The 21,964-nt window shown below is 38.3% G+C and overlaps 1 protein-coding gene across 1 annotated transcript in view; it reads right to left on the bottom strand.

Moving 5' to 3' along the window:
• The window catches only part of LOC136863722 (zinc finger protein 236), a 795,935-nt gene that overhangs the window by 156,913 nt on the left and 617,058 nt on the right, over positions 1-21,964 (bottom strand). The window contains exons 23-24 of the mRNA XM_068226059.1: positions 20,253-20,340; positions 9,068-9,219 (exon numbers count right to left, since the gene is read on the bottom strand). Coding sequence (XP_068082160.1) covers positions 9,068-9,219; positions 20,253-20,340 — 240 coding nt within the window. The remainder of the gene's footprint in view (positions 1-9,067; positions 9,220-20,252; positions 20,341-21,964) is intronic.

Below are 21,964 nucleotides of genomic sequence, written 5' to 3'. Positions count from 1 at the left end.
TCTTGGTTCTTCTCATCACCCTTATAACCCCCTTTATTTACATCTAATTTGGGGCACATAATAGCCTCATGTTTATCACTGCACACGAGACATTTTAGTTTCGTAATGCAATTAGCAGCCCTATGTCCCACCTTCAGACATGAAAAACAAGCTTTATTCTCTGACAACCTTTTATGTTTATCCCTTAAGTTCAATTCTTGAGCCAGATGACACCCTTTGCTGTCATGCGATTTATTACAGAAGACACACTCCAAACTGTTTCCTTTTCCAGCGAAAAGTACACTAGCAGTAGCTAAACCTTGCTCCTCCCGCTCCCATTCTTTAATCTTAGCACTCCTCGATTTATTAGATAGTCCAAAACCAGCTTGAGCGAATGTAATTCTCTCTTCACTCTCTACTTCACCCTTCAGAAAACCAAGTAACGCGGTCAGTTTGTCAGCATGTCCATTATCCTGATCCGTTTTAGTCGTTGATGAACTCCTCATCCAGACACGTAATACTTCCTCAGGCAAGCAAGATTCTACTAACGGAAAGAGCATCGAGCCGTACTTATCTCGAGTAACGCCTATTGATTCTAAAGCTCTCAGCTGTGCTTCTAACTTGTCGTATAAGCTAGCAAGCATAGGCTTCTCCCTTGTCTGAGAAACATTTTTTACTACAAGACTTATGAGCTCCCTGACATAGAATTCGGTCAATAAATCTTCTCTTCCAAACCTACCCTTAAGGGATTCTACAGCCTTAGAGTAATTTTCAGCAGTGGGGGGGAAACTGCTAACTAAATCTCTAGCTCGGCTATCAACCTTCGTGGACTGGATTAGGTATTGAAATTTATCTTCATCCTCAATTTCAGAGTCCTCATGGATGCGCCGAAATTGTCCCCAAAATTCCAACCAATTCCTAACCTCTCCATCGAATTTCACGAGTTCTATCTTTGGTAATTTCAATTGCCTTTTGTTTTTACTCTCAGCTGATACAGTTGATCTACCTGACACTACTTCCAACACATTGGCATTATTAGCTTGTAACCACAGGGCATATTTTTGTCTTGCATCATCTAATTTGTCTCTAAAACTGTCTATAGATTCGTACTCACGGTCATACTCGTCGTCTCCTTCTCTTTCCAGCAACAAATCTAACACTTTTTCGTCCAACGGTGCCAGTTCCTTTCCTAACCTTTCCAATTTATTTATCAAGGATTGCAACGTGTCTTCATGAATGCCGTCTTGTATTTCTTGACTTAAATTTTGCAAGAGCAAATTGTACGTTTTCGTAAAAGTTGCTCTAACCGGCCTCCGAGCTTTCGTTACCTTCTCCATTTCAACACAATCTTCAAGTCGTGTAAATTAATACGTATCCTGGCAGGGTCGCCACAATTTGTTAGGGACCTATGCCTACCCGGTATAGGTATAACCAGTTGATCACATAATAAACACTCACAACTGCTATAAAATAAACACTATATTACGAAAATACAATTGCACACATTACAGTCCGTCCGCCATACTTGTTTTTTTTTTTTTTTTCCAAAGATCACCATAACAACAGCCAAACACTCATAGTGTAAACATGACAGTCACCATAAAACCTATGTGTGCTGGTGTGATGTAAAGCAAAGTATAAAAAACATAATTTAAAAAAGGAGAGAGAGAAAGGGGCGGGGAAGTACAATGACCAGACTGTATTGTTGATTATAACCAACACATTCATCATGGAGAGGATGCTGTGAATCAGAATCTAGCAATTCATCCATTCATCAGAAAACTAACATGGCCCAAAACTATGTGGGTATTTTTTTTTTGATACTTTATAATGCACCCTCTTCCAAATCGCTGTTAATTTACATCATTCATGCAAACAATCTGTAGAAACTTCATGTAAGTCACAGAATTAATTGAGGCACCATCTCCTCTACTATCTGAAGCATCTACATTGCAATGAAAAATGGCCCCAGAGCCCCACCTCCTAAATGAGCCCCAGCCAAGGTCTCACTTTTCTAGCTCAATGGAAAAAGAAAGGAACATATTCTTGACATTTCCTCCAGTAAAGAGTGTTTCTGTTAGAAAGTGCAGTGTGTATGAAGAAAAAAAATTATAAGTGAAACAATGTGGTACTTACATGAAGTGTGGTGTTGTTCTTCTCCATGGAGAGTGTGATACCAGATACAATGCTTTATAAAATTTAGCATTGATCATAAATTTTAACCGTTGGAAATATGAGATTTAGTACATACCTCTAGTAAACCCTTGGGCTGTATTTTCAACTATTAAAGTTTATGAGCAATGTTAAATTTTATAAAGCATTGTACAGAAGGTGAGAGAGGGGCAATGGCTGATCCACACATTTTTAAACGCCATACTGAAATGTTGGCCTAAATGTGTTCATAAAGTTTGTATTTTTAAGCATTAATAACTAGCTCAGAATGAAAAAGAATAGAAGTGTTTGAAATGTGGTGTTACAGAAGAATGCTGACGGTGAGATAGAGAGATCAAATCATGAATAAAGAGATTATGAATCGAATTGATGAGAAGACATCCATTTGACTAAACTTGACTAGAAGAAGAGAAAGAATGAAAGGATCCATTTTAAGAGGCCCAGGACTTGGTCAGTTTGTTTTTGAGGGAAGTGTAGGGAGTAAGAACAGTGATGTACATCAAGATATGAATATGACAATCAGATTAGAGCACAATGTTATGTTATGTACAAATGAAAAGGTTAGTGCAAGATAGGGTGGAATGACCACATAATGACCACCACCACCACCACCACCACCACCACCACCACCACCACCATCACCAGGTTAGAATGCAACCCCATTTAAGACAGTAGCAAGTATATTCCAGCGCATAATGGCTCAGCAGCGAGATTTGTATAAATATTACAGATAAAGCCAATTAGAACCCCTAAAATTTATACTACTTGCTTACTAAGTGTAGAGCAGGCTAGACACAACTCTCTACTTGCAAATAAGTGTGCATTATAACCTACTGATGGTTAAAAATCCCAGCTCTAGTTGTTATTATAAAGTATATACAACCCAAACAAACATCCAACTTGCTTGTCTGATGCTGAGTATCGTTCAGGCAGTGACATGTCTCCATACTTGCAGTACATAATCCCAAAATATTGACACTAACAGTATCCCTCCCTGGTTCATCTACTAGAATCTGCCAACTTTTATTTTAACTGACATTCTCCTAGCATAGAGTGCAATTTTATAACATTGTTCAAATAACTCTGAAACAAGTACAAATATGCAATACTGAAAATGTATAAACTTTGAAATATCCACATATTTTCTTTTAGCAGTGATATTAAACACTTTATACAGATGTATTTCATGGGAAATTGTATGGGCCGATGACCTTCGATGTTAGGCCCCTTGAAACAACAAGCAGTGAGAAATTGTATGAGTTAAAGTTATACAATTCATTTAATTTTAATGAAATTCAAATTAGGTGAATTCTACAACAGTAACCTAACTCTCTTCCTGTTTTCTTTTCCTTATTAAACTGAGCCAATACACATAGAGCATCTGTCACAACAATTCAAATTTTGAACATTCTGAGTTCGGAAATGAGTACAAATATGTAATACTGAAAATCTATAAACTTTGAATTATCCACATATTTCCTTTTAGCAGTGATATTAAACACTTTTTTAAATCACTGATATGCATATGCATATGTATTTCATGGGAAATTGTATGGGTTAAATTTATACAATTCATTTAATTTTAATGAAAATCAAATTAGGTGAATTCTACAACTGAGCCAATACATATAGAGCATCTGTCACAACAATTCAAATTTTGAACATTCTGAGTTCCGATTCACAGAATGTCAGCATTCATGTTTCTGATGAAACAAATATAAGCTTAATTACATTTCACTATAATACACTGGTGGGAAAAAATCTCCAAACACCAAGAAGGGGTTCTGCTAGATTAACGAATGTCAGTAGGCATGTTTATACATCTGAAAGATGACATTGATTCAAATTTCCCACAAATCGCATTAGCATCGCGCTAGTAGCGGCCCCATGATGTTGCACATCAGGTTTGCTTTAACCCGCAAGTGGTCGCTATATGAGATTTTCTCTCACATTATTTTTTATTGTGATATTACTTCACAGTGATGAAAGGGAGGTGACTGTTCCCTCTTCTAGCTGAGTTTATAACTGTCGTGAGTAGAGCGATTCACATTTGAAGGGTAAGCACCCCCTCCCCTAGTCAGAACAAAGGTTGCTATGTGTCCGTGCGCGCTGTTTGAGAGATTCTCTCATCGCGCGACTAATGACGTTGGTGTTATTTTCAAGTGGAGTGGGAAACTTACTCCTCTTGTACGTGTTAGTATTTGTATTAAGAGCACTTCTTGTTTTTGAAAATATTATTGTGTTCATAAACCTTGCTTTGTACGTAAATATTACTAGATATAATGCATGTGTGAGAAATCATTTTTTTACAACTTCAGGACGGAAGTTATTTTGATGTACATTGCATATGTTATTTTAAGTAGTAATTTGTGTCTTTAATAAACAGATAATCATGTCCGGCTACATGACTAAATGGTTAGCGTGCTGGCCTTTGGTCACAGAAGTCCTGGGTTCGATTCCCGGCGGGGTCAGGAATTTTAACCTTAATTGGTTAATTTCACTGACACGGGGGCTGAGTGTATCTGTCGTCTTCATCATCATTTCATCCTCATCATGACGCGAAGGTTGCCTACGGGCGTCAAATCAAAAGACCTGCATCTGGTGAGCCGAACTTGTCATCGGACACTCCCACACACACAGCTAATCATTTCAGTTTTATCTAAAATATATAATATATAAGTAATAATAACAATGTAAACGTTTCCACCTTTTCAATACTAAAATATATTCACAAAATTATAAATTACATGGTATTAGTTTTGACCCATCTAGGGGTCATCATCAGCCGTATTGGAGCAAAGATCACTTTTGGCGAAATTCTAAGAAAATGTTATTTTAAAGAATAACAAGTGAAATGAGATGTTATTATGGTAATAGTTAATAATACAAGGAATACACATACTAAGAGGTTTTTAACAAAGAATAAAGTATAAATGGGGTGTTGTAAAAATTATAATCATGGAAATCAGTAAGTTCTTGTATTGAAATGACATATATGAAATTATATATGGCTTAGGAAGAGGGCTTAAGGTGGGGCTGAAGGGTGCGGGAGAAAGTGTAATTGTCTTGGAAAAGTACCTTTGATTAAATTTAGGATTGAGTTCAGGTTGGCTGCATTATTGTTTCTGAGGAAAGTGATAAATAGATCGAAGAGTATGTTGGGTTTCTCTGAGATTTCATTGAGATTGTGAGTGGCATTAAAGTACTGGTCTAGGTGTATGTAGTAATTTTCCATTATGTTGAGTAAAGGGCCCTTGTTTGCTAATACAAGGATGTCCATGTCTTGTTCAATATTGGTGAAATTATGGTTATAATCTTGCATGTGTTGGCCGATGGCTGAAAACCTGTTGTATTTTATTGCGTTAGTGTGCTCGTGGTATCTGATAATGAAGTTTCTCCCGGTTTGCCTGATGTAGGTTTTTTTTACAGGTGGTACATTTGATCCTATAAACTCCTGATTTTAAAAAACTGCTGGTCTTGTTGATGTGTGAAGTACTGTATAAAACGTTCATGTTCTTATTGTTGGTTTTGAAGGCTATCTTAACGCCTTGTTTCTTAAAGATGTTGGTTAACTTGTAGATATCATTGTTGAACGTGAAGGTGGAAAATGTTAGAGGTTTGGTTATTTCTTTTTTGAGGGTAGTTTTTGGGCGATGTTTGTGTTTATTGATTATCCTTTCTATAAAATGATTGCTGAAGCCGTTGAATTTTGCGATTCCGCGGATTGTGTTGAGTTTGTTTTTTAGATCTTTATTGGACATAGGTATGCTGAAGGCTCGGTGAACTAGGCTGTTGTATGTGGCTCGTTTGTGGGACTGGGGGTGCACTGAATCTTGGCGAATGGTGGAGGCTGTTTGAGTGGGTTTTCTGAAAATTTTATAACTGAAAGAATCTGAGTTTCTAGTGATGGTTAAATCTAGAAAGTTGATTTTTTGATTTGATTCGGATTCTAGTGTGAATTTGATATGAGGATCAATATTGTTGAGTCTTAAGAGGGTGGTGGGTGCGTTAATTGATTTCTCATTCATGATTACAAAGACATCGTCGACATATCTGGCCCAAAAGAGAATGTTTTCGAATTCGTTGTCAATTTTGGTGTATTCGAGGAAGTCCAGGTATATTTCTGCTAAGATACCTGAGGCCGGTGACCCCATTGCCAAACCATTTTGTTGATATATGACATTGTCAAAAGTGAAGAAGTTATTGTCGATGACAAGTTTTAATATTGTGATAAAGTCTTGTATCTCTAGTTTGCTTAAGTGGCTGTTTTTGTTTAAATTGTTTATAATTATCGGAATTAATTTTGATACTTGTATGCTTGGGTACATGTTTACAATATCGAAAGAGTGGATGGAGTGATCCGGTTGCAAATTGAACTTGTTTAGTTTTTCTACTAGCTCAGATGTGTTTTTAATAGACTTTTTGGATAAGAATTGATAATTTTTTCTTAAGAAACATTGGATGAATTGTGATATTTTGTATAAGGGGCTCGGTCTATAGTTGATAATTGGCCGGATGGGAATTCCGGTTTTGTGAATTTTGGGAAGAGCTTTAGCAGTGGGGAGTCCTGGGTTCATAAGTATGAGTTTGGATTTTTCCTCTTCGGTAAATAAAAATGAAGTGTTTTTAAGAGTTTGTTTAAGTAGTTTTTGAATTTTTTGGGTGGGGTCTTTTTTGATTATGGAAAATGAGCTGTCTGTGAAAAAGTTTTTTGTTTTTTTAATATATACTTTTTTATCCATGATAACTGTTGCATTGCCTTTGTCAGCTTTGGTTACGATGAGTTCGTTGTCTTTAATTTTCTTCTTGAGGGCGTATATGCGCTTTTGTTCAACAATTTTTTCTCTATTATTGAGGTTATTTGCGGGGTTGGTTAAATTGGGGAGGATATCAGTCAGTTTCCTTTTAACATCGGTTCTAACCTCATTTTGCGTGTCTTCCGGCATTTTGCTGCTGGCTAGCTCTGATTCTGTGATCATAGTAGCGGCTATGTTGAGGCTGTTCAAGTTTGGCCAGTTGTGTTTCAGTCCTTTGGATAAAGTTAAGTGTTCACTTTCACTTAAGGGCGTGTTAGATAGATTTACAACAGCTGGATGAAACTGCGTACGATCGAACGTGTTACTATTGGAGTTTCTAGTTTGTTGGTTATGTAGTTGGCAGTTTTTTAGCCTGTTGAGTTTATTCTCCAAATTTGACTGTTTTTTGGCTAGTTCGTAGAATAATTTGTTCTCTACTTCTTGATAGAATAGTGTCCATTGTGCGTTTGAAAGTAGTTTAGTCGCTGCGAGGTGAGTATCGTATAATTTCTGATTCAAAAAAGATTTCTTCCTGTACAAGAATTTAATTTCGTCTCTTAACCATATTTTGTTTGTTTTGTTTTGAGTTTTGATGGTTTGAGGTGAAGTCCGATGTTTCTTTTTATTGCTTCTTAGAAAACTAGGTGTCAAGTTAAGTGATATACATTGCTTTAGGAAATCGATGTCTTTGCGTAATTTAGCTATCTTTAATTTTAGGCCTAGATATTGAAAGGCTTTCTGTTTTGCCTGGTAAGCTACATCATTAATGGTTATGAATTTCATGTTTTTGGTCCGTATTGAACTGAGAATAATGCTACTCACGTTACATTTCGGCTAGCGACCACTCGCGGGTTAAATACGGGCTGTACTGTGCGGGAGCATTAGTTATCTGTGAGATTGGACGGAGTGACTGTGAGTGGGTCAAGAATGCCTTTACGATGACAAAGAGGCCACTATCAACAGTTCACTGCGGTTTACGAGGTCGTATGATAGGGCTATGTGAAAGTGGATTTTCCTTCCGCGCTATTGCAGAATGACTTCGCAGGAATGTCTCCACTGGGCATGCATGTTGCCAGCAGTGGCCACGAGAAGGTATGCTCGCAAGATGACCGGGCTCCGAACGTCTCCATGGCACCATCAAGAGGGAGGACCGCCGTATTCGGTGTACGGCTGTGGCACAGCAGACTGCGTCTGCAGCAGCAGTTTGAAGGGCAGTTAGCACCACAACGACGCAATGAACTGTTTGAAATCAGTTACTTGAAAGACAGCTCCAAGCCAGACGCCCAGCAGCATGCATTCCAGTTACCCCAAACCACCACCGTCTGCGACTTCAGTGGTGTCAAGCGAGAACTCACTGGAGGATGGAGTGGAGGTCCGTTGTGTTTTCCAATGAAAGCCGGTTCTGCCTTGGTGTCAGTGATGGCCGTGTGTTGGTTAGAAGGAGGCCAGGTGAGTACCTGCATTTCACCTGTCCGCGGCTTTGACACACTGGACCTACACCGGGAGTTCTGGTCTGGGGAGCAATTTCTTATGACAGGACGAGCGCTCTCGTGGTTATCCCACGCACCCTGACTGCAGATGTGTACGTCCGTCTAGTGATTCGACCTGTTGCGCTGCCATTCATGAAAAGCATCCTGGGCACGCCCCCAAGTCGCTGTTGTAACCCAATGTGCTCTACAGAGTTTCAACATGTTGCCTTGGCCTGCTCAATCCCCTGATCTTTCCCCAACCGAGCATGTATGTGACATTATTGGACGACAACTCCAGCGTCATCCACAATTGGCATTAACCGTCCTTGTATCGACCGACCAAGTGCAACAGGCACGGAACTCGATCCCACAAGCTGACATCCGGCACCAGTACGACACAATGCATGCACATTTGCATGCCTGCATTCAACAGTCAGGCAATTACACTGGTTATTAATGGACCAGCATGGCACATTTGCGATGACTCTTCTTGTGCGGATATTAACCTGCAGTCTTGTACCTTTAATCAATTAAATATGTTACATCGACAAATATATTGCCAAAATGTACGAATTCTACATTCTTTATTTCATGGTGTTTGGTTTTTTTTTTTTCTGCCAGTGTATGTTATAAATTTGGAATTAGTTTTACCTGTGTCAATGTATGCTGACCAGCAAGAGTGGGTAATGTAATAGTTCCTGCAGCATCAGCATGCAGCGTATGAGTGATTACACTGGCTCCAGCTGGAACTGCTGTAGTTTCTACAAGGTCAGCTGCCAGCGTCGATGTTTCCACCAAGTCACCTGTCCAGAAACAGTAACATTATAAACCTAAAGAGGTACTAACAAACTTGGAATGTAAAATGAAAATATGCATGTTAATGACTTTTTTTCTTAAACACACAAAATCAGTTTTGTTTCCACCAAAGAAAATAGTTAGAACCCATTTAATATTTCCATTCCTATCATCTACTTTAATTAAAGAGTAAAAAATACTCAACTGCATCTCAATGGATGATGACTGGAAATGTAAAATGGACAGCCATATTCTTCAGTGCTAAGCTAATCTTGAGATTAATTTCAATGCATATACTCTAAAGCATTAAAGGATGCATGGGAAAATCCTGAACCAGTTGATATGCAATCAGCAGAGCCAGAAAACATCATGTAGTTCAAAATGAACTGGTAGATAGAAGCATAAACAGAGAATGATTGCTTCCAATCTGCACAATGGTCTGACCTTCAGTGATTCTATGAATCAGAGTTCCTGACGTTGCTGCTGATTCTCAGACAAATACTGAATATGTTTTTTTTTTTACTTCGGACCACAGTAGAAAAACAATAGATTACACGGTATTACTTTTAATTACATTTCTTACATTTGCAATTATTTCACTAAAATCTCTTTTGTCAATTTAGGCTAATATTTTTATGTTTGAAATATTCTGGTCTCTTCTACAAGTTTCAGTTCATGACATCTTGCTCTATTTGTGTGTGTTGTGCACAAGGCCATGGTCAGTTTGTTACTGTACCTCATCCATGAAACATGCTACTTAACATTAGTGTAAAATGTAATAATGAAATCCCTTCAGATGAGTCTGAACATCGCGATTCTATAAATCAGAGTCTCCAAGTTTTTTATTATCCACACGGCCTACTTTAGTTATGTCAGGGTGAGGTTGGTGTATGCTTTAATGATGTCAAGTCAACGTGCCCTCTGGGGGCCAAGTCGTCTCTTTCCGCTGATCATTTCAAGCAGTATTTATCTCCAGGACACCTGATCGCATAACATGGCCAAAGTATGCTAGCCTGAACTTCACAATCTTAGAAAGCACCAGCTCCCACATCCACACCTTGAACTCAATACATTTGATAAGTGATGTATTCAGTTTGTGTTCCTCTTTTGCAGTGACCCGTAAACACAGAGTTTCATAGATAAAACTCTGTTTCGTTGCTTAGAAAATGAAGATGAACATAAGTGGATCAAGAAGCGAGCTTCTCATCAGAATCAACTTCAGCATGTGAAGCTTGCAAATGTACACTGTATTGATCACAAACAACCTGCGGGAATATGCCAATGTAGCTTTAACTACACGAGAACTGGCTGAGTACCAAGGCAATGCTGTGGAGTTCAATGCATGGGAGGAAAACTATCAGAAGCCTTGTATGATTATCACTGTGTCTTTATCACCAAGTGAATTAAAACAAATGAGAAACTGTAACACTGATTGTGAAAAATGGAATAACTTGAAGGAGACTTCTCATTTATAACTGTTAGATTCTTCAGTCTGCTGAAACTAATTTTGAACAAATAAATTTATAAACCACCTGAAAAAGAGAACATATGGAAACAGATTTTTACCTGAAAAAGAAACACCTTAATTAAAATAGAATGACATGTTTCGTTCTAGAAAGATCATCATAAGATTTTATTAAATCACACTCAAAAATATTCAGAAATATATATATACGAAGAAAGCCATACTTTCCCGAGCCTTTTCAGAACAACATTACACCAAAATAGCTTTACATTTAATGCCAAAATCTATTGTCAAAAAGAAGGTTTAGCCATGGGCTCACTACTGTCAGGTATAATAGCAAACATTTTTCTAAATAACTTTGAAAACATCTTAACAGGCCAGCATTTAAAAGGAATCTTACACTGGAGCGGATACATAGAAGGCGTATTATGCTTATATGATAATGACATCACTAATGCACACCAGTTATTAAACACACTAAATTCTTTACGTAAGTCCATCAGGTTTACAATGGAACCAGAAACTAACATGAAAATAAACTATTTATACATCAACATCAGTAGAAATAATGATAACCTGTCTTACAAAGTATACAGAAAGCCCACTCAGACGTCACACACTATTGACGAGTCAAACCACCCGTACGCACAAAATAGCAGCACAGAATACAATGATACACAGAGAGATCTCAAGAGAGAGAAGGCGTTTAGGTTCTGGTGATGGGTGACTCAATTGTTAGGCATGTGGGGAAAGTGCGTGGTCGAAAGGGAACCAGGATAGGGTAAGGAGATGGTGGTAATTTTCCGCATTTGTATCAATAACGGAAGGCAAGCAGGAATAGGTAATGGCATAGTTGGGGAAGTGTGAGATCTGGTTATGGCAGCACGGAAGAAGTTTCAGGAAGCAGAGATTGTTATCAGTAGGATATACTATTAAGAGGGATACTGGCTGGGGGGGTGATTGGGGATTTAAATGACTATGAAATGGGTATGTGGGAAGTTAGGAGGGATATTTGTAGATCCTAATGGGTGGGAAGGAGATAGGGGTCTACACTCAGGTGGCCTTCACCTGAAACGCAATGGTACACATAACTTAGGGAGTTTGTTTAGAAGAGTTATAAGGAGGTACATTCAGGAGCAGTCATGACAATAGGCTATATGAAGCATGAAGTCCAATAAGGATGACACAAAATCGTTAGTGTTAAACTGTAGAAGAATTGTAAAGAAAGGAATTGAATTAAGCAATCTGATATATATTTACTAGATATAGTAATAGGATTGAATCATGACTGAGACATGTTATTTTCTCATGGAATTGCAGTGTTTATCTTAAAGACTGGTTAGGAATGATATGAGGAGTATTCATACTGGTGAAGGAAGGATTTGTAAGCTATGAAAAAGCTAAGGATGAGAAACATGAAATTCTAGGTTTAAGACTAATCTAATAACAACAACAACAACAACAATAATAATAATAATAATAATAATAATAATAATAATAATAATAATGTTATTTGCTTTACGTCCCAATAACTACTTTCACAGTGCTTGGAAACACCGAGATGCCAGAATTTAGTCCCGCAGTTCTTTTGTGTGCCAGTAAATCTACCGACACGAGGCTGACATATTTGAGCATCTTCAAATACCACCAGGCTGAGCCAGGATTAAACCTGCCAAGTTGGGGTCAGAATGCCAGCGCCTCAACCAACTGAGCCAGTCAGCCCGGCTAAGACTAATCTCCAAAAACAATAGCCAACTTAATGTTTTTGGGGTAGTGCTGATAAAACCAGATGAGCATAAAGCAGATAATTACAGGCCAGTCAGCTTGACATGTGTTGATTGTAAGTTCTGAGAGAATACTCTTTCTGATTATATCACACACGTTTGCAAAATTACTAACTAGTTTGATAGAAGGCAGTTCGGGTTTAGGAAAGGTTATTCCAGTGAAGTTCAACTTGTACGATGCCAGTAAGATCAGATATTTTAGACTCAGGAGCTTAAATGGACTATGTCCCTATTGACCTATCAAAGGCTTTTCTTAGGGTAGATCATGGGATATTACTAATGAAAATGAGGGTTATTGGAGTAGAACAAAGAGTGGTCGAATATGTGGCTATATTTCTAGAAAATAGAACTCAGTCAAATACAGCAGTCAAAGTGTTATCTGAACCTCTAATGATTAGGTGGGTGGTGCAGAGGGGTTCCTGCAAGGCAGAATATTGGACTTTCATGTTTTCTTATACATAAATGATATGAGTATAGGACTGGAATCACAGGTAAGGCTACTTACTGATGATGTTATATTGTATAGAATAGTAAGTAATCGTAAGTTTCAGGATTGTGAGCGAATGCGGGGGGACCTAGACAATATTGTGAGATGGACAGCGGACAGTGGTATGATGGAAAACAGGATGAAAAGTAAGGTTCTAAGTTTTGCCAAGAGGAAAAGTCTCAATTTTAATTACTGTGTTGAAGGGGTGATAGTACCTCATGGGGAACACTGTTACAGTATTATAAGGAATGACCTTCATTGGGTTAAGCATATTTACAAAATTGTTAAGAAAGTTTACAGTTCTCTTCATACGGTTATGAGAGTATTTATTTATTCATTTATTTTATGCCTTTGTATATGGCAAAGTTAGGGCTCACGGCCCTCTCTTACACTTAACCACAACGTACAGTACATAGTCACATAACTTGGAAAAGTAACATTAACAGTCTCTGGGAACTACCTAAATTAATGGAGTAATATTATAACAGATTACAATTGTTATTTTTAATGATTAATATTATTTAGCCTATCTACATCATCTAACAATAGCTCTAAATCATACTTGCACTCATACACACTAACATTCATACAAGCTGATCACGTATTTAAGAGGAAATCTTGACAAGACCGTTTAAATGAGACTAGGGGTTGTAGTGAGAATTTAAAGGAGAGGGTGTATAAGTCTGTGATATGACCAGAATTAAGTTTATGGTTCCAGTGTATCAGACCCACTTCAGGACTACTTGATACAAGAACTGGAAAAGAACCAAAGGAAAATAGCACGATTTGTTCTGGGTAATTTCCGACGAAGGATTAGTGTGTTAAAGATTTTTATTTTGTGGAAAAATTCTATTTTTACAATAATTAAAAATTATTTTATTCCTTTTCAGAACAACGTCAAAGGGACACATTTTGTCACTCTGTAAGAGACATCTTCAGCCAAAGAGCAAAGATAGTAAAGATATACATGAATTTCTAAACGCTCTAAACTATTTCTTAAATGACATGTCTAAACTTCTTGAGCTATAAACTTGAGTTCTTAGTTATAAACTAAAGGTGGTGTATTACTCTGTCATTGGCATAAGTCAGTTAACTTGACGTTATGTCATGCTCCGGTTAGGTCGGCACGAGGAACTATAATTTCAGGTTTTATTACTATTATTCTTAGTGCTCTTATTATTACTTTTAGATCTATGTTTATGTCTTTGGCCTGGTGCGAGTTGTAGTACACATGCTTTCCGAAGGCTGAATGCTGATTGTATCTGAACACATTTTTGTGTTGTTTGTACCTCGAGTGAAAATTTCTTTTTGGCTATATTAGTGACATTGCAATTTGTTTCTTGACAATTAAGTTCATTCAATTTGTGCTATCATTTATATTATTGTTATATTTTACCATAATTTAAATTGTTTTTGAAACCTTTTCTGGGTTGTCTAATGAGCTTTCAATAGGCTGGCTATTTTACCTGTAATTTTCCGTTGAGTCATTTCTTACATGAACGCTTTCCATACATTTAGTGTGTATTTGGGAGTAAATTTAAGTTAATGATTTAATGGAACAATATATGTATACGTATATATATCTTCATTACAGACTGTTATGCCTTTCGGCATTCAGTCTGAAAGTCTCTGTGAACTTGCTAAATGCCACCACAATCCTCTATTTGTAACTAGCTCTGTGGCCTTATTTTGTTCTATACTTCTCATCTTTAAATCATTAGAAACCAAGTTATCAGCTTGCATTCGGGAGATAGCGAGTTCGAACCCCATTATTGGCAGCCCTGAAGATGTTTTTCAGTGGTTTCCCATTTTCTCACCAGGCAAATGCTAGCGTTGTACCTTAATTAAAGCTACAGTCGCTTCTATCGCACTTCTAGCACTTTCCTATCCTACCATCGCCGTAAGACTTATCTGTGTTGGTGCAACGTAAACTAGTATAAAGAACCCAAGACTACAGAACGTTGCCTCAGAACCCTCTACTTCTCTTACCCTCCATGAACAAGTCAATTATACACGTAGGTAACCTATCCTCCCCCATTTGCCTTACAGGACCCAACCACTGAAACCGGTTTATGCATACAGCTTAATCAATCAAGTTAATTCGTAACTTGGCCTTTATCGCCTCATTCTGAGTACTCTCCTGCCATTGTCACCACCTGTTTGTACCAGCAATCATTCTCGTTACTTTCATATCTGTTTTTTTCTTTCTAACATATGAATAAGATATCCTAAGTCCACCCAGCTTTCACCACCGTAAAGCAAAGTTGGTCCAAAAACAGACCGGTGTAATGAGGGTTCCATCCTGTAGCTGACTTCCTCCTTACAGAATACTGTTGATCGCAACTGCAAACTCGCTGTATTAGCTTTGCTGCACCTTGATTCAATCTCACTCACTATACTACTATCCTGAAAGAATAAACATCCTAAATACTTGAAATGATCTACCTGTTCCAGTTTTGTACTCCGAAACTGACATTCAATTGTCTTAGGTTTCTTTCCTACTGACATTACTTTAGTTTTGGAAGGGCTAAATTGAATATCATACCTATAGCACCAATTTTCAAGTTCCGAGATATTAGACTGCAGGCTTTCAGCACAATCTGCTATTAAGACCAAGTCGCCTGCATAGGCCTAACAGCTTACTGCAATTTCACCTAACTGAATCCCTTCCTGCCACTTTATACTTCTCAGCAGATGATCCACGTAAACTATGAACCACAAAGATGAAAAATTACAAATTTGTCTAACACCTGTAAGTACTATGAACCAAGAACTCATTCTACCACCAATTCTCACTTCAACCCAATTGTCAGCATAAAAAGAAGCGTATGGCTTTTGTGCTGGGAGATCCCAGGACTAGTTCTGTTCGCCAGGTACAGGTCTTTTGATTTGACTCCCGTAGGCGACCTGCGCATTGTGATGAGGATGAAATGATGATGAAGACAACACGTACACCCAGCCCCCGTGCCAGGGAAATTAACCAATGATGGTTAAAATTCCCGACCCTGCCGGGAATCGAACCTGGGACCCCTGTGACCAAAGGCCAGCACGCTAACCATTTAGCCATGGAGCATTGTCAGCATAAATAACTCTGATTGCTTTTAATGAGCTACCTTTAATCCAATAGTCCCAAAATATGACTAACATTTTTTTTCTCAATACGCTGTCATATACTTTTTCTAGGTCTACATAAATGTAACTTTCTATTCCTCTCAAAGCTTTCTTCAATTAGCTGGTGCATAGTGAAGATCAGATCCTGACAACCCCTCTGTGGTCTGACTAGTTTTCATCCAACTTATTCTCAACCACTAATTGCATCCTTCCTTCCAAAATGCTAGTGAACACCTTTACTGGTACACTGATCAATGAAATACCTTGATAGTTGTTGCAATCCTTCGTGATCCTTTGCTTATCGACAGGTGCAAATTACCACTTTTGTCCAATCAGAACATACCTTACTAACATTCCATGCTAGTCTTATTACTTTATGAAGCTATTTCATTTCCTGCCTTGCCACAATATTTCACAATTTTAGATCTAATTTCATCTATTCTTGCTGATTTTATGATAATTTACCATCCTTTCCACTTCCTCAAGCATAATTTCACCAATATTTCATTAGCTCAGTTGTTAATGCTACCAGAAAGATTTTCCTTTATGTTGAGAAGGTCTGTCTAGTGACTGCCTGGTATCTATTATAAGTTACCTGATTTACCCGAAACACTATTCATTTCCTTTCTCCCTCCCTTTCGAAGATTCTTCATAACTGTTCACAAAGGTTTACCTGCTGCTTGAACTAGCCTTTCCAGGTTATTACAAAAATCTCCCCATGACTTCCTGCTGGATTCAACAATTATTTGTTTTGTTCCATTTCTTTCATCTACTTATAATTCCCTGTCTGGGTCAGTCCTTATCTCAAGCCATTTCAGATATGCCTTCTTTTTACGTTTACAAGTTGCTCTCACGTCATCATTCCACCAAGATGTTAAACTTTTTTCCACCTTTTAATACAGTTGTTCCTAGGCATTCCCTTACTGTTTCTCCTACACCATCTCTGTATGCCATTATTCTATACCCTGAACCTGTTTACTGTCTATTGTTTGGAATGTGTCACTAATCATACGCATGTACTTCTGTCTAATTTCCTTGACCTGGAGATTATCTACCCTTATTCGTCTGCAGACATATTTCACATTCTCTGCCCTAGGCCTGGATATAATTAGTTCACTACTGATCTGATAGTGGTCTGTATCATTAAGAAATCACTGGAATACCCCATTGTTCCTAGTAGATTTTCTGAATTCAAAGTTGGTCCTGATATAGTCTTTTATGAATCTGATGCTCCTACCCTCCCATATGTAGCAGTGAATAGCCTTATGCCTGAAGAATATCTTTGTACCTGCTAATCCCAAACCAGCACAGAATTTCAGTAAATGCTTCCTATTCCTATTAGCTTGAATATCTTCCCCACATAGGGCCGATGACCTAGATGTAAACAACATACATCATCAAGCATCTTCCCCACATTTACCCATCACCTTCTCATACCCTTCAGTTCAATTTCCATCTGTCGCATTGATGTCGCCCATTTGCACTATCCTATCCATTCCGGTGATCCTGACTATGATGTCACTCAGTACTTCATAAACTTATCAACTTCCTCTTCATCTGTACCCTCACATGGTGAACAGAGTGAGATAATACTCATATTAATTTCTCCAACTGCTGAATCTACCCACATCCTTCACTCATTTACGTGCCTAACATACCTATGTTACGTGCAATAGTACTCCTGTTCAACAGTCCTACCCCCCACACTGTCCTTCCCCTTTCAACAACAATCAAAAACATTTTATAATCTCGTATCTCTTCCTAGTTATTTTTCCATACCCAAATATCATTAACTCCTTACACATCTAGATGCATCCTGTTTGCTGACTCAACCAGTTCTACTTTCTTCTGTAAGCTTTATTAACATAGATAGCTCCCCACTGAACTCCATTTTTCATTCGCCAAGTTGTTTCCAAGGAATCCCTTGCCTGTCAAAAGGATGAGGGGCTCCATTACCGTGAAGCAGAATGCTACTCTTTTACACATACTCCCAGTGAGGATATTTCCTCTAACGTGTTAGGGACCACCGGTGAATTGTATAGTCCTAGAGGCATGAGCCCAAGGAGTGCCATGACTCAGAATATGTCCAAGATGCCCACTCCCATTCCATAGTAGCTGGTAAAACTCTGAGGACCACTTACTAGAACACTCAGCCAAAGCCCATGGTTCATGAACTGGAATGTGACTACAGTAACCCATACCACAAACCAATGAACGAAATATGAATTCAATTAAAGTGTATCTTGTAAGACATTGGGTGGTGTGAATAGAAATGAGTCTAAGCGAGTGAGCATGTGCACGCTGAGTGTCTGAGTGTCTCCCTGCCAATGAGCTTCCACTCCACATTTGTGGTGAATAAAAATGTAGAGCGGAAGCACAGCGTAAACTCGAGTGTCTGGAGCAGCCACTCAGTGTCACTGATCATGGTCGTGCATGTGCCATGTATATAACACTTCGATGACTTCTGGATAGTTCAATGCTCAACATGGCAGAAGACAAATGTGGAATTCCAGACCCTTTGTATCTATTTTGAAGGAATATACAATTTTGTTTCCGAAGTCACAGTTACTGGATAAGAAGCACAAGAAAACAAGTGCAATAAATGCAGTTCAGCGTGGACAACTTGCTAAACTTAAGTATTTCTGTCCAACAACTGTTGGTAAAAAAATTACAAAACATGAACATAAGACAGAAATATAAAGTAGAATTAAAGCGCACTGGAAACAAATCCATATCATTAAAATAATGATAGAAGCAACTGATGGGAGAATAACCCTACCATTGGCTGTCTGAAAGGTAGGAAATCATAGCCTGAATATTTTTTTTGTTTGACGTCGCACCTATACAGATAAGTCTTACAGCAACAGTGGGATAGGAAAGGGCTAGGAGTAGGAAGAAATCGGCCGTGGCCTTAATTAAGGTACAGCCTGATGTGAAAATAGGAAATCACGGTAAACCATCTTCAAGGCTGCTGACAGTGGTGTTCGAACCCACTATATCCCGGATGCAATCTCACAGCTGCGCGCTCCTAACTGCATGACCAACTCGCCCAGTTAGCCTAAAAATGATGTAATAAATAAATTGAGGAAAATGGTGTAACACACACAACAAAAATTAATTATGATGAAAATAGAATATTGAATGTATTTTTTAAGGAGCCAGATCTGCAGGAGTTGTCACCCCTTCGGCTTCCAACAGAGGCGTCATAACTCTGTAAACAGCGGAGTTCCTCCAAATTGGGGAGTCATGGACAGCATCAGGCCATGATACATCTACACTGGTTGAACTCTTCCTTTCCGTTGCAAGTGGCCTGTACATTAATGCTAGGGACACATTTTATGTAAATGTACTCATTCCTATGAATACATAGCTTCTTAATTTGTACATGAGTACAGTCTACAGCTCCGACAGCATAAGGGAAGCTAAAACGTTCTTGCTACTCAGCCTTTGCTTCCTGCATCTACGCATTTGTTGGAATTTTATCTAATAATCTGCTTTCATTTCTATTCATGTCACAACCTGCAAAAATGCTTTTGACACAGTTCTCCGAGATGTCTTCAACAACTCCACTCTGAAACCCAGGGTCACCAACATAATGTAACAAGATTCTCATTTTTTCTTCGTTTGTTAGTGCACCACCTTTTATTTCTTTACAGTGCGCAAGGAAATGCTCCGCTAACCATTCAGCATGCTCCTTACTGGACCTATATAACACTTGGTAATCAAGTTGAGATGATTCTCTGCAAAGTTTATATAATTTTCTTTTCCGATTAACCATTACCATAAACTCTGCCATGCTGTTGAACTTGACACTACCATTTGGAGTCACCTACTGAATTAGCCTAAGGAAACATGAGCAGAAACGTACTGGGTTGAGTGCCTGTTTTATCTTTATTCACCAGAAATCTGGAGCGTCCACTCTGCTACTCGAGCGACTGCTGTGTGTGCTCAAGGTCACAGGTCTGCTGTGAGTGACTTGCTACCAAACGGTGGTTTTTATTCACCTCATTGCGAGTGCCTGCTCTAAATTCGCGAGTAAAGAGAGCGTGCTCATTTTTATTCACACCATCCATTATTTTTATTGATAAATGATAATGTCATAAAACCTCTGGAGTAGCCAAGACGCTGCATAAGTTCAGAGAATTTACAACAGGCAAGAATATCCTAAACCCATATTCCGGACCTTTAACTCACAGTAACCTTCTGTGGGATTCATTAACCCTTTCCCGCCCACATTTTCACTTCGCTTATCCCCAGGTTTCAAACTATTATTTAGGAAAAACTGAAATAGAGAACACAGTTTCAGAAAAAGTTAAATATAATAAAAAATATTGATCACACTGAATTCAAATTTTTAATAATATTAGAAAATACACCATCACATCCATTTCTCTATTCACAGAGTCATAAGGTTGTTTGCCCCCCCCCCCCCCCCCCTTCTGGTGATACTCAACACAGAGGTAGGCTGCATTTGTCACATACTCATGTCTGAATCCCTCACAGCTAATAATAACGTGATTTTAGAAGTGGAATGATGCCCATATATATAAGATTTTATTTCATCTGGACAAGTGCCTTCCTATTCTGTATCTATTTTACTGGAATGTGCCTGTTTGAATGCTGCATTGATATATATGCAATAGGCTATGTCACTGAATAGTTTGTCTCCTCCTAATATATGTAAAAACAATCTGTTTCTCGTAATACTCTTTCCGAAATATGAACAGATTCAACATCAGTCATATAATCATTTGGAATAACGAAAAAGAATGTTTGTGTTACTTGAATTACTGCAGCATTGCCATCAGGTCCGATTTCTCGATATTCGTTTTCCCTTATACAACTGTTATCACTAAAATTATCTTCGTTGATATGTTATTCACTCACTAAAAATTCACCTCCACCCCTACCCAATGATTCTGTGTCACTTTCTTTGCCTATATTCAGCTCAGTTTCAATATCCACTGTATTCAATCCTGCCATGTTTAGGAATGAAACAGCTGACCCGCGCTCGCAGTAGTCCAAGACCGTTGTCTAGGCAACGTCAAGACAGATAATCGCTCTTCTTTTATTTCGTAAGCCTTGTAGATTGTACTGTGTGTTCATAAATGCCTGCCAAAAAAAAAAACAAAAAAAAACAACAACACCCTATAGCACAGATCACAGATGTATGCAGATAATGGAGCCAGGTGCTTTTGGGTGCTAAGGCCCGGAAGGCTAACGAGGGAACGGTACGAAGTCGGACAGCGAATTTCGATTTGATTTCTACATATTCGTGAAGTTCTTTTTAAGCTGAAACAGGTTGTGAAAGTCTAATTTTTCGCTGGTCCTTTTTAGGGGGTCATTTGGGAGCTCAAAGTTGGCGGTGCGTGCAATGAATTGTACAGTACATGCCGGTACGTGCCAGTGCTCACAGCCAGCGGCTGTCTTGCCTCGCCTTCCCTCTCCACTCCTTCGGTTCTCCTCTCTCCCCCACCACATACGGCTGCCTACAGTTGAATACAGGGGATTGCGGGTGAAGACCGACGTTAGTTGGGGCATTTTATTTACATAGATGAATTCATTATAGAATAAATAAACAATAAAAATTGTTTACAAATCAGTACTTAACATACAAATAATACATAATCAAATATCTGCATCATCATGACATTCAAAGTGTTCAAGAAATGACTTTATTCTAACACAGTCTGGCATTGGTTCATTGTTCATGGCATGATAGTGAAAATCTAACACAAAATATGAATAACAAAACAGAAGACAGCAATGTGCGCACCTTATAAACGAAAAATTGGTACAATAATTTCCAGCACACCTTTTATCAGTTAAATCATGAAAATTCGTTTGTGAGACAGTATGAAATTGTGGTATATTGTCAGTAATGGAATAACCACCCACTTTCCAAG

The sequence above is a fragment of the Anabrus simplex genome, chromosome 2, assembly GCF_040414725.1.
Source record: "Anabrus simplex isolate iqAnaSimp1 chromosome 2, ASM4041472v1, whole genome shotgun sequence".
In the NCBI taxonomy this organism is placed as follows: domain Eukaryota; kingdom Metazoa; phylum Arthropoda; class Insecta; order Orthoptera; family Tettigoniidae; genus Anabrus; species Anabrus simplex.
Note: the sequence above shows the minus strand (reverse complement) of the source record. Positions and strands in the feature narration are given on the sequence as shown.